This window comes from Dreissena polymorpha, chromosome 15, assembly GCF_020536995.1.
Source record: "Dreissena polymorpha isolate Duluth1 chromosome 15, UMN_Dpol_1.0, whole genome shotgun sequence".
Lineage (NCBI taxonomy): Eukaryota > Metazoa > Mollusca > Bivalvia > Myida > Dreissenidae > Dreissena > Dreissena polymorpha.
Window position 1 is genome coordinate 61,109,190 of NC_068369.1, and position 13,265 is coordinate 61,122,454.

The 13,265-nt window shown below is 33.7% G+C and overlaps 1 protein-coding gene across 2 annotated transcripts; it reads right to left on the minus strand.

Annotated features, from left to right (window-relative positions):
• Positions 1 to 1,764: 1,764 nt before the first annotated feature.
• On the minus strand, positions 1,765 to 5,635 carry LOC127860528 (apolipoprotein L3-like). Of its 2 annotated transcripts, none has more exons than XM_052398643.1 (3): positions 5,543 to 5,635; positions 3,131 to 3,250; positions 1,765 to 2,691 (listed from the first exon to the last, which is right to left on the minus strand). In XM_052398643.1, exons 2-3 carry the CDS (start codon positions 3,195 to 3,197, stop codon positions 2,087 to 2,089), a joined length of 672 nt encoding a protein of 223 aa, XP_052254603.1. In that variant the 5' UTR covers positions 3,198 to 3,250; positions 5,543 to 5,635; the 3' UTR covers positions 1,765 to 2,086. The 2 variants fall into 2 exon arrangements, with proteins under 2 accessions (XP_052254603.1, XP_052254602.1); XM_052398642.1 differs by lacking the exon at positions 5,543 to 5,635 and adding an exon at positions 3,652 to 4,709.
• Positions 5,636 to 13,265: the final 7,630 nt, after the last annotated feature.

Sequence of the window (13,265 nt, forward strand, 5' to 3'; positions counted from 1 at the left end):
AAATCTCTTGAAATAATTTATATATCGTTTATTCGACCTCTTATCGAATATTCAGATGTGATATGGGACAATTGCACCCAAGCGGAAAAAAACGAAATTGATAAAATTCAAAATGAAGCAGCGCGAATCGCTTGTGGATCGTCTGAACTAGTTTTATTAACTGACCTGCATAAGGAAATTAATTGGGAATCGCTTCAGGACCGCCGTGACAAACATAAATTAACATTATTCTACAAAATGCAAAATTCGATTAACCCACAGTATTTATCCGACCTTGTACCCCAACATGTTGGATCTGTTGCTAGGTATAATCTTCGCAATGCTAATGACTTACGTACTTCCGAATCTAGAACAACCCTTTACTACAATTCATTCGTACCCGCAGTCACTCGAAAATGGAATAACCTACCAGATGATGTTAACAATATTGAATCGTTGAATGCATTTAAATATAAACTTAACAGGATAAAGTTATAACACCATCGTACTATTACATAGGTAAACGTCATTCTCAAGTCATTCACACGCGATTAAGGACCAAATCTAGTTCCCTTAATGAGCACCTTTACGCTAAAAATATTATTGATTCTCCTCTTTGTCGCTGTGGAGATATTGAGTCTAACTTCCACTTCTTCTTCACGTGTTCTTATTATAGCGTAATACGGACAAAGTTAATAATCAATGTCTTAGGAATTATAAGTCCTGTAGACCTTGATACGCTCCTCTTTGGCAATACATCCCTAAACGATGATGATAACTCTACTATCTTTCTTTGTGTCCAACAATACATCACCGAATCTAAGCGTTTCTTATAACAATCCGATCCCGACTCGACGTTGCATTTATTTGACATTGACCCACAACCAAAATCCTTTATCCTACCTTGATCACCTCACTTGTTTAAATGTTTATATCCCGTCTAGTTACTACTGGCATATATCATGAAATGTGTATTCTTTAAACACTGCCACTTCCATGTGTAAATATTAATTCTAAGGAGAGAAACTATATAAGAACTTGCTTCTTTCGTTTCAATCCTTTTCTGTTTATATTGTGTTACATCTGTATATATTGTACATGCCATAAGAAATAAATATGTTTAAACTAAACAAACTTAAATAAACTGTTTCTCTTGCGCTGTTTGGAAGAACGCTCCATAGAAGTACCTCCTTTACACACTATAAATTATTCAGTCTAATCATGTACTGACATATACTGGCAATGTTTACATTTTCTCCCTGAATATTTTAATTTTTATGTTGAAATTCAATATAAATTCTTTTTTTAGTATTACATTCAATGGAGGATACAATTACTGTCAAAACACTTATCAATTAACGAGTAGTTTCCTTTATTGGAGCAAACGTCTAATAACATATAACATTTAATTACATTAATAATGTAATAAAATCGATTGACCATAAACACATTTGTATTACGGGTAAGGTTTTTTTCTAAACTTTGTACAACGTTTGATCATTTATTTTAGTATTTTGCTGGATGGATCAAAACACAGACGGATTTAAGGACGGATATAAAACGACTGTAGATTAGTGAGCATGTTATCTTCTATGTTTTGTTTATTGCTTTCTTGTTTAATATTTTAATAACAATTACATAACATGTTGCAAGTATTTCCGAGAGACGGACGCACAAACGGAAGACCAATATAGAGTTCCCTTAACAGAAACAACAGCAGGGGAGTAATATGACAACACCGCAAAAACGAATGCATCTAAAAATTTATTCAATTTTTAGTCTCATATAAATCAAAACCATTCTACAAACATAGAAAAAGGAGCAGAAACACCAGTTTATATTCAAAACACGATTCAATACATGTAAAATACTAGATTTATGAACTATAAGAATATTTAACATAAAATCTTATTGTTAGAGAAAAAAGAGAGAGTTAGTTTATTTTTACAGAGCGTGAATGAGTGTATGAATGTAATTGATTAAACAATACTTATATATATATATATTTTGTTTAAATACGCTTTCCATTCCAATCGTGCAAGAACGAAGACAACTTGTCAGCCTTGTCATAAATTTTGTTTCACGCACTTTGTCCTTTTTGTCCAATTTATTGATTTATGAGTTTCTCTATTGTTTTAAACACTGCGTCGTCTATTTCTCCTTCACTGGGGCAGGAGGCGCGCAACTTTTCAGCCATTTGAGAAATCTTCTTGGACGTGTCAGACACTTTGTCGGTTGCAACTGCATGTGCGGAATGCACAAGAAACCCCAAATCAATAGGAATTAGTATGATCCCTACGGCTGCCCCAACCACGTGCAGACCCCTTGCAGCGACCGATCCGGCCCTCAGAGCACAGGTTGCCACACCACCACCAGCCATCACAGCTTCAAGTGAAAATTCAGATATAGCCTTCCCAAGTCGAATGCCCGAGACGATGCCGTTCAGTGCCCTCAAAGCCACTGACCATGCAATGGTGCTCGATCCAATTATAAGCTTGGTAATGAAACTCGCCCAGAACGGAAAATCTTTATCTAGATTGTCTGCTCCAAGAAGGTCGGTAATTTGTTTGCAGTCTTTGATGACATCCTTGCGCTCTTGCTCAAACTTTTTAACGATTTCTTCAGCTTTTTTTACGGCATTCTTCCGCTCGACACTTTCTCCAATCGCTGCTCCGCCTGCCGTTATACCTCCGAGAGCCCCGACTCCGGCACCTGGTTAACAAAGATTCATTCGCTGTACAAATATTAATAATAAAACCGATTTTTCGAATGATAAAGTACTACTGCTACTACTACTACTACTACTACTTCTACTACTACTACTACTACTACTACTACTACTACTACTACTACTACTACTACTACTACTACTACTACTACTTTTTCTTATAATAATAAAAATAAAAATAATAATAATAATAATAATAATAAAATAAATAATAATGATTATAATAATAATAATAATCATTAATAATAATAATAATAATAAAATTAATATTATTATTATTATTATTAATTATTATTATTATTATTATTATTATTATTATTATTATTATACAAGCATTATTATCCGTATTTAAGTACTTAAAAAAACTTAACAATAAGCAAACATATTGTTGCATCAACAAATGGTTTACAAAAGTTAACATACCAGCCGCAGACACAAGCAGCGATGCTCCAGCAGTGAAAGGCGCCATAACCAATCCTATTACTCCCATAGTGCCACCCACAACACCCGCCGCTGATCCGGCTATGGTTGCTTTCTTGACATCTATTAACAAATAGTATTCATTTGTACGATAAGTAAATTTATAGATACATGTGTGCTAAAGACTACGCAACTAGAAACATAAAGAATGAGTTTATTTTGTTTTTAAAGTATAAAGCCCTTCACAAAGAGTTGTTAACAGGTAGTCCTGATTACCGCTATTTTAGCTGATACGCAATAGCGGTTCATTCTTTTATAAAGGCAATTGAAGAAAAATCCTTAAAAACATAATGAAGAAGACAATATCCAGCACAGTATTATAGTGAGAATTTAGATGAATTTTTTTTTTTCAGGTGAATCCACCCACTTACCATTAGGTCCTGTAGAAGGAATTTCAATAACATTTTATTATTTATCACAAATTCTTTCTACTTCACATTACTACTATTTTATTAAAGACCTACCTAAAAATGCTTTGTTATAAACCCTAGCAACTTCTTCTAAACTGGCAGCCAATTCGTCCGTTTTTCTTCTAAACGTTTGTAGTTTTTTTTGCAAATCCTTCAGTATTATCACTTTTATTTCCGCTCCAGCATTCATAGCTACGACGGAATTAAACATTTTTGACGACGACATTTTTTCGTGTTCTAAATAATGGAACGATGTATTGCTTGATGTCTAATCCGCCGAATTTATAGTAGCGCCAAGCCGTTTTAAGTTCACGGCCGCCAAACACCCAATGAAAAACATTCTTGTTAAACGCGTTTAAGGTATTCAAGATCTAAACAATCTCTATAACGTTAAACAGAAACTCATTCAGATATATTTGGCGCAGAGTATTGCAATATTTGTGTTTTTGATGAACGCTAGATAGTAATTTCTTAAGCATATACACGGAACAAAATTGCCAGTTTACCAACCGTTTAGTTGAGGAATCAAATTTTGTATTTAATACAGTTTCGTTGTGTATCCAAATTGAAGTGGGTATAGGTTATTGTGATGAAAATGCCTAATACAAAAAAAACTACGAAAGAACGTAGCTTACGAGAGAAATACGGTACCTGAAATACAATATTTACAATACTTAATACCCATTTCAATGGTCTGCGTAATACAAGTACTTAGTCTTATGCAATAAACACTACTATATTAAGAACACCCGAATGTTGGTCAAATTTCAAGAACATTCTATAACATATATAAGCTGGTTCTGACCTAATATTTTTTAACGTAAATCAGCTAAATCATCCTCGATATAAAGGGTCTAGCAAATAAGGAAATGTCGATCGGGTTGTAGGTTCAAGAAATCCAAGCTGCATAAACGGTATTTATGATCCGCCATCGGCCCATTTGCTAAATCGTTTTCTATATCTGTTTCATGTCAGACTGTTGTTGTTGAATTCTTTTACAACTTAAGACATTAACATGTTTAATGTAGCATGTTTATTAAGTTCAACAACTTTAGTTAGAAATTTTATGGTTATAGTATAGTATCGTTCATGTAACAGGATTAAACGGCATGTGAATAATCATGAAGAATTTATTACAAAAACGCTGCGGGTAAATATAAATTAAAATATTAAAACGATACGTATTCTAAAATAACTAATGTAATATTTTAACTGTGATGAGTTCGTTATTATTGTCATTTACTTTATCATTTTAAAATTGCTATGAATATTTATAGAGAATAACAGTTTACTGCCTGATCGTTTTGTAATATATCAGGCGAGGCTTAGAATAAAATAACGGCGAGGCTTTGCCGATTACAAAACGATCAGGCAGTTACCTGTTTTTCTGTTTATCATACCACTGACACCACTCACCCCGTTTTTCAAGAAATACTACAATTTCATCGCTACGCCCTGGAGCCGCTGCATTTGTTTATCGCGTATGAATCGTTCTTAAAATAGCATTGTTCCTCAACACGAAAAGTAGTGCCATTTAATGTAATTTAATAACGCTGTTTCTTTCTCTGTCTTCTTTAATTCTGCAACAAAACTTTAAGCAGCAATACTTTATTACACAAAATGGAAACATATATTATAATTTTAAAGGAAAAGCTTGAAAGAAAATTGCAACATGTCAAGGCCAGGGCAGTCGCTCACGTCTTCGCATAGTTGCAATAATTCAACTATCAGCTTTATAACCCTAGTTGCAATAATCCAACTCCCAGCTATTGACCCTCCGGGTCTGGGGGTTGCAACTGGTTTCGCAATTTACCATAGCAAAATCCCCGCCGAGATTTTAGGCGGGGATTTATTGGTAAAATTAGCAACATTAACTATTTTCTGGCATGAATTAACACAAATAGATCGTCAATATATCTATAATGAGCAAATTAAGATAACTTACATGATGTGTTGTGCTCGCAGAAGAAAGATTTTAATCAAAGTTTCAAACACGTCAAGCGTAAATGTAAATGTCAACTAGTTTGCATATCGAACAGTTTTTATTAACCAAAAGAGAAATTAAAGGAACGCATGCGGTGTGTTTACAACATGTACGGTTTACCTATGCTTTTCTCCGAGCATACAATTTATGTTTTTAAGAAAGGTTATTTTCAAATATTAAATATTTGTTTTAAATGGACAAAAATTTTATATATAATTTGTTCAAATTTTAATTAATACTTATGTTAATTGTATATGAATAGCGCTCAGACAACAGACATTAGGAAGAAACAAAAGGAACGATGACCCTTAGATCTGCCGTAAGGGAATTATAACACAACAGCATCTACAGCAGCAACATTTATTAGCTCTAAAGCATACAATTTCTTTTAGCCATAAACAAAATAGAAAATAACAAAAGTGTAGTGCATGGATTATAAGAATTATGAAAACTAGGAATTGATAGAAGTTACAAAAAGTAATCACTGATAAGTAACATAAGTTGTATGACTTTCAATTGATAATGACTTATTCATCAGATACTTTAATAAGGTAAGACATAAATTAAAAATTCACTTCTTAGTAACATAAGACTTATCACTTTAATATTGATATTGAGTGTAATTCATTGACTTCTGAGATAGACATTATTATACATTATAACAATAAGTAAAACACTGGAGCATGATTTAAGAACAATGATTAATATAAAACAACCCATTCAAAGTGTAACTTGTATTCATACATATATTCGAACACCATATATTCATATGTATAGATACATATAATCAGGGATTTCCCCAGGCGATTTTAGCCCAGCGGACTAAAATGCGTGCGCTTGACATTTTCACAAGAGCTTGCAAGCTTTAATCCGAATGCTGTCTACATTCGGCCAACGTTCAATCAAAACATGCACGCTCTTATCAGCGCTCTTATCAGCGGTGTGTGCATAAGGGGCATAGGTAACACGTATGAACGATTTACGGGTCGTTAATGGGGATCGATTATGGTCGTAATATCATAATAATGGTCGATAATGATCTATTATTACCGGTACATGTGGAGGTAGAGCAATTAAAGATATGCTCAAATTGTTTGTTTGTTTTATTTTAATTAGTTTAAACCTATTTATTTTAGCTCGATTGCATCGAAAGCCGTATGCTTTTATAAACGCACTCGAATCTGTTTCCTGGGACTAGAACCAGTACTTGGTGTCTTTTGGGGGAGATCGAAGGAACGCTCACAGTGAGGTTTTAACCCGTGACTTCCCGATCGCTAGGCGGACACCATATCCACTACGCCACGGCGATCTTTTAAATATTTTAATTGTTAACGACTATTGCAGAAAATAAACAAGTATAAAGAACTTGCTTCAAAAATAAACCGTAACTGATGTGTGTTGCGGTTGTGCGTAATTTAAGTTATGAATACAATTAATTGGAATCAAACGTCTTATTTGATTGCTCCCGACCATTTAAAATTTGTTCACACTATTTTCTTAACGGCGACTATAACTTCACAGTACCAACATTTAACATATTCAGATACAATATATACATATATATAGTTTCTTTCATATTTACGGAATTCGCTATATACCTAAAACACATTTTTCTTTAGTCTCTGTGCATGACAGAATACAATCTAATAAACGACAAGAAATTGGAAGCAAGATTTTCCATTGGTCACAGAATGTTTTTCAATCATTGTTTTGCTTTCTGCTTATTTTGGTTGTTATTTAATTTTATAATATATGACTTGACTGAAATGAACTGAGGACAAATACATAAATATTATGAAATTTTGTGTTTTAGTAGCTCCAAAGTAGTGTGGATTTTGATTTATAACATTTAGAAAGTATATAAAGAAATCGACACCAACCGCCTGCCGCTGTGCTTGACCAAATTTCTGGGGAAATGCCAGTACATATATATTCTTCGCTTGTTATTCTTGTCTGTGTATCATTACATTCTCATCAGTGACAATTATCAAATGAAAAATCTCTCCAAAACACCTATCACACCAACACATCCGCATTTTGCACAGCACCTCTAACAACACTGACAAAGATCACACTCACATACAGAACAATTCTTTAAAACGCAACCTTCCCTAACGCATAACTCACTTTCATCCATCTCTTTAGTTAACAAAGTCTTTAATACTGACAGCCTCAAGCACTCAACACTCTTAAACGTCTCTCTCAGTCCACTGTCTCCCACTAACGAACGACCGTAGGGATAGACAACTGCAAGGGACGGTTTCCCATCCCGGCCTGCCCTCCCCACCTCCTGCCAGTATGACAAAGGATTTCTTGGTGCACGCCAGTGGACGACTAGACGAACATCCGCAATGTCAATCTGTAAATGACCAGATGTTAGATTTGTATTTTCAACACGGAACATAATGCCCACGTACTATCGACACATAATAAGTTCATCAATGCATACATACGCATTGCCCTGTACGCCATGAATTAATCGCTCTGTACTCAATCAATTTATCAATAACTTTATAATTAATTCGATAAATGAAGAGACTTCGATTATCAACAAGGTTCATGAATTCAATGTACCACATCTCCATGCCGTAATATCTAGATCAAACAAACACGTTTCGTCAATCTATTTACAGAAAGCTCGAGTAGTTGGTCACATTATTAATTGTCCAGTAACTTACCCCCAATCCAAAGGCCACAGTCGCCACCACGATCTTCACACTTCCATCCCCGGAAAACTCGTTCAGGATTCGATTCTTTGATAAGTCGGTGGTCGAAGCATGGAACATCTATTTCAATTTGTATTTCAATACATGCATATACCAAAACACTCATATGGTAAACAAATTAACACATGCATTACCGCCTTTCAACTTTATGTACGTCTTCAATGCGGACTCGAAATATAAGATGATTTAATTAAACAATAGTAAATTATGCTCGATTGGTTATTGTCGGCTCAGATACTACTTCAAGTACCCGGTGTAATTAAAAAATATACTGCAAAGTATGTGGGGTACAGAAAATATATACCGGTTTTAAAAAGTATTCCGGAGTATGACCGGGTGCGTATTTTCCGTATCCGGGGTACATTGAAGAATACTTCTGAGTACTCGGGGTACTTTTAAGTAGTACCTGAGCCGACAATGACCAATTGAGCGTAAATTATGTGTGGTGTCCCTCGATCGTGGTTAGGCTTTCGCTTTCAATAAGCACGATCACACACAGGGAAATATATGTAAATTTATCAGCTGTATGTGTGTATATGGTACCCCAGGTACTTTAAAGTTTACTACACTGTTCCCGGTGTGCGGAAAAGATACTAAAAGAACCCCGTCGTATTGCCAGGTGCCTTTAAACGTATTATTCGTACCCGGGGAACATAAGTTTACCTAAGGGTACACGGGGTACTTTAAAGTAGTTCCTGAGCCGACAGTGACCAATTGATTATGTGTGGTGTCCCTCGTTTGTGCTTAGGTTTTCGCTTTCTGTAAATCTTTTAGCTGTATGTGTTTATATTTCATTATAACAATGCATATTCATTTCTTTGTTCTTTGTTGTTTTGTTTGTTTAGTTTCTTTAATGGTGTTTCTTTTTTCCATTTCGTTATACTTTGTGTGTGTGTGTGTGTGTGTGTGTGTGTGTGTGTGTGTGTGTGTGTGTGTGTGTGTGTGTATGTCTGCAATATTTTCTATGTATACATGTATATTAAATAATCTAGCCTTATAGCCGAAAACAAATGTGGAATATGTTCAATAAATATTCTAATTGGTGCAGAAAGTGTTTCATAGCATTTCAACCCTCATTCACTTAGTAAAATAGTAAAAGTTACACCAACACCACATAGTATCTTTATTTTAATAACAACTTGTTTACAATGCAAACATACGTCCGATATTATTCAACTTACTAACGGAACATGCCACTTATCCGCTCGCAGCGAAATTACAGTCATAAGAATGTGTCCTAATTCAAACTACAATGTTATACACAATACAATTTCAACTGCTACCATAAGACCAGATCGTCAGATACCACTGTGAAAACAATTTGTGCAGTGTAACCCTTTCTTTCCCTTTGCTCTAATCGACAATAACAACTTCCGCCATAAACGATTTGATATCAATTTTATGTTTTGAGCATTTCTCAACAAAGTAGACGCAAATTGATGTCGATTGTAACAGGTATTGTGTTTGTAACAATGTATTAGGTTGATTTAACTCGATTATATGGACATATGTGTGACATTATTTTTTTAGCATTGATTTTAATTTTACAAAGAAGAACTATGAGCTGTACGTATGTACTCTAGTCAATATAAATTGCCGCCTTAGAGTCTTTTGATGATTTTTGCTTTGGCAGACTCAGATTTATTCTGAACGCGAATTATTTCAGCTAGTATGTACTCATAAAAGCTCAGAGCATTCAAGAAGAACTATTTATAACCCAATGGGTTGCCAGAGCCGCCATAGCAAAAATTATCAAAGGCTCTGGGAGTCCGTTTATATGGACTAGTCTTCGCAGTGTGTCAACACGTGTAAAGAAATGAATGATTGTTTTATTAGAATTCGGAATAAGTACTGCGCATTTGGTTTACTGTGGTGGTTGTGCGTAAATATTGAGGTTCTGCACGTACAGCTCCAAAAAACATGCCATGTATTGGATTTTGGCCAGGAAGCTGTGCTTGTGCAGGGTGGGTGGGTGGGGAGAGAAATGTTCATTTTGGAAGTGTTGACAGAAGTGCATGAAACAGATGCCTGAGATGGAGTTGCAGTAGAACATGATGCTTACAGGTTTGAACATCTTTTTTGTGTTTGTTTAAGGACAGAATACAAACTGACAAACATTCAAACATTCATTGAATACAGATGATAACATGGAGATATATGAAAGATTCATTTGTATAAACAAATGAAAAAGATTTCAATATAACATATATTTTGAACCCCCCCCCCCCTGTAAAATACAACAGATGCATCTATGACTACCATATATAAAACTATTAATTAAGTCAAATCAAATCAATTCATTAATAATAATTAATACAGTGTGAACTATTTAAAAATGTTTTTTGCATGATAATGTGCTAATCACATCTTATCCCCCTTTAAAGATGTCACCTAATCTCATCAATGCTGATTAAAGGGCCTGTATATTGCACCCGTTATAATCTAGCTGTTATCTCGTGTAATACACTTGCTAATCTAATCAACGCTTGTATATTGCACCATAAGTGCCTTATATCTTGTATAACGGTAGGTGTGTGTTGTTATTTAATATAAGCGAAATAATGAAAATACTGTCAGTTTTTTTTTGGCTAGAAATTAAATTAATTTTTAAATTGGGATGGTAAATGGTAATAGTAAAGATCTATGACACACTGATAGTTATTTATCAAAATTAAAGATAACACATGTATCCCAGTAAACCTGTTTAAAGGAAAGTTAGACTGTAAAAAAATAAAACCAGGTATTGAATAAAATCTATGTTTTTCTTAAGACTCAAGATGCACATTTATATTTGCCTTGTAACTCAGTCTCAGGGCTTTTTTTCAACCCAATTCCAGTAAATCACAAAGGATATCATAGTTTAAATTTAAAAAAATAAGAAAACATATAGTATTTTCTAAATTTTGGTTGAATTAACGCTTGAATTCCCAATTTCATGAGTAAAAAGAGCAGTATATTTAATTTTTTTATGGTTTATTTTGTGGATATTTTACAAAATGAAGTTGTTTTTAATGGTGTAACAGTAAATAATGGTAATAGGAAGTTGATACTGATATTGACTGATATTGACATTATCAAATAGAATTTTCAGGATCATTGCTTTATATTGATGTATTTACAATTTAATGTCCCAAGGGTACAGATTTGGCCTAAAATCATGCTAGATCTTTTCAGCAAACAATTCAAGTTCCCTCTAACTTTATAATTATAATAATATGAAATGACTATTTTATTTATATTCCATATTACTGCCTGTTTGGGTATTTCTAAGAATAAATGAAAAATAAAGTTGTCAAGTACATACTTCATGTTGACAAAACACAAACATTATTGATAACATGTTTTAATAGGATTTTATATACTGAAAAATACATGTACATTTATCAAAAAAAAATCAAAAAATTTGGTTAACATCTTTTGTTGTTTTTTGTATATATAGGTATAATTGTATTTTTTTGTAGCAAAATGAATTCATTGATTCAATAATAATCATTGTTTACTTTGTAACATACTATTCCACTTAAAATGATCATCAAAGAACATCAAAGGTGTGCTTTTACTCAATTCATTAATACAATAGTTATAATTGTTTAATTTGTAACATACTATTCCATTTAAAATGACCATCAAAGAACATCAAAGCTGTGCTTTTACTCAATTTTTCAATGAGCTCAATGAATGCAAGAAAAATTTCAGGCACTTATAAAACAATTATAATTAGATCTATTTAATTGGTAAAATTTGTTAGAGGCTTCCCTAAACAACCATATAAAATCATTAATTAATATTTTAATCAGTCAGGACTCAACTTACATCAATTTTTTGACACATAAAATGCACTAAATTTTAATACTAACAGAGCGACTCTGGTCCCTGGCCGTCTTTACCTTATATGGTAATCATAACCATATATGTCACAACACAAACATCTATAAATAAACGTTATGAATGAGTGTAATATGACCATATATGAAGAAAGCGTAATCAAATAACGTGCGAGGGGTACCGAATGGAGAAACAAGAAAAAAACATCGTTGGAATAATCTCCCCTTTTGATTGCACACGGGCTGCACACCACACTTTTTAGCCACCAATGTGAATGCAAATTTCTAAATAAAGAGAACATTGCTCAAGTAAGCACCATTTTGAGTGTCTTAATAATAATGAATGTCAGGTTTGAGTTGTGGTGATTTTTCTTGGATGTTTGTAAGTTACCAAAACATTGGTATTTTAACTACATTCTATACATAAATGGTGACGTCACTACGTTATTGTCAGTAAGAGGTTACAATATAGTAAAAGATTTCCTACACAAATTCAATGTAAAAGCAATAACTTTAACGAAAAATAAAGTCAAACTTTTGCGCATAGAGACCCTCATAACCATACCTTTTCTCGAAGAGCATTCCAAGCCGAATTGATTTAAGCAATAAAAAAGATAGGTCAAGCGATATGTAAGAAAGAACTCGTCACGAATCAAAAGTCACTGTTTTACGGCCATCTATTTACCGGCTTCTATCCAGTTCATGAGGGTTTCCCGCCATCTGTCAAAGTCTTATGTAGTCTCCAATCTTCAGATAAAAGAGTGAATTTCTAGTAAACAACAATGTTTTCCCTGCCACATGCACACAGAAATATACTCAAATAAAGTCATGGCAAGTGACCCTACAGAGAACCGTGTCTTCAAATAAATGATGTTCATGTTTTTAGAGAGAATAGCATTGCACTCCAAAAAGATTTAGTATATTGTAACCTAAGACCGGTGTGACACAATGATTTTAACTATAGCTGCATACAGGAAGTAGAATTAATGCAATTCGAAAACAGGTGTAATGCTGGCTCCGGTCAGTATTTCTGTTGGAAATTTGAAAGGGCGTACGGACATTGAACTATTACAAAAAATCTAATCCTTTGACCCCCAATTTTCTCCATTGCTGTTTAGTACTTGGTAAGTTACC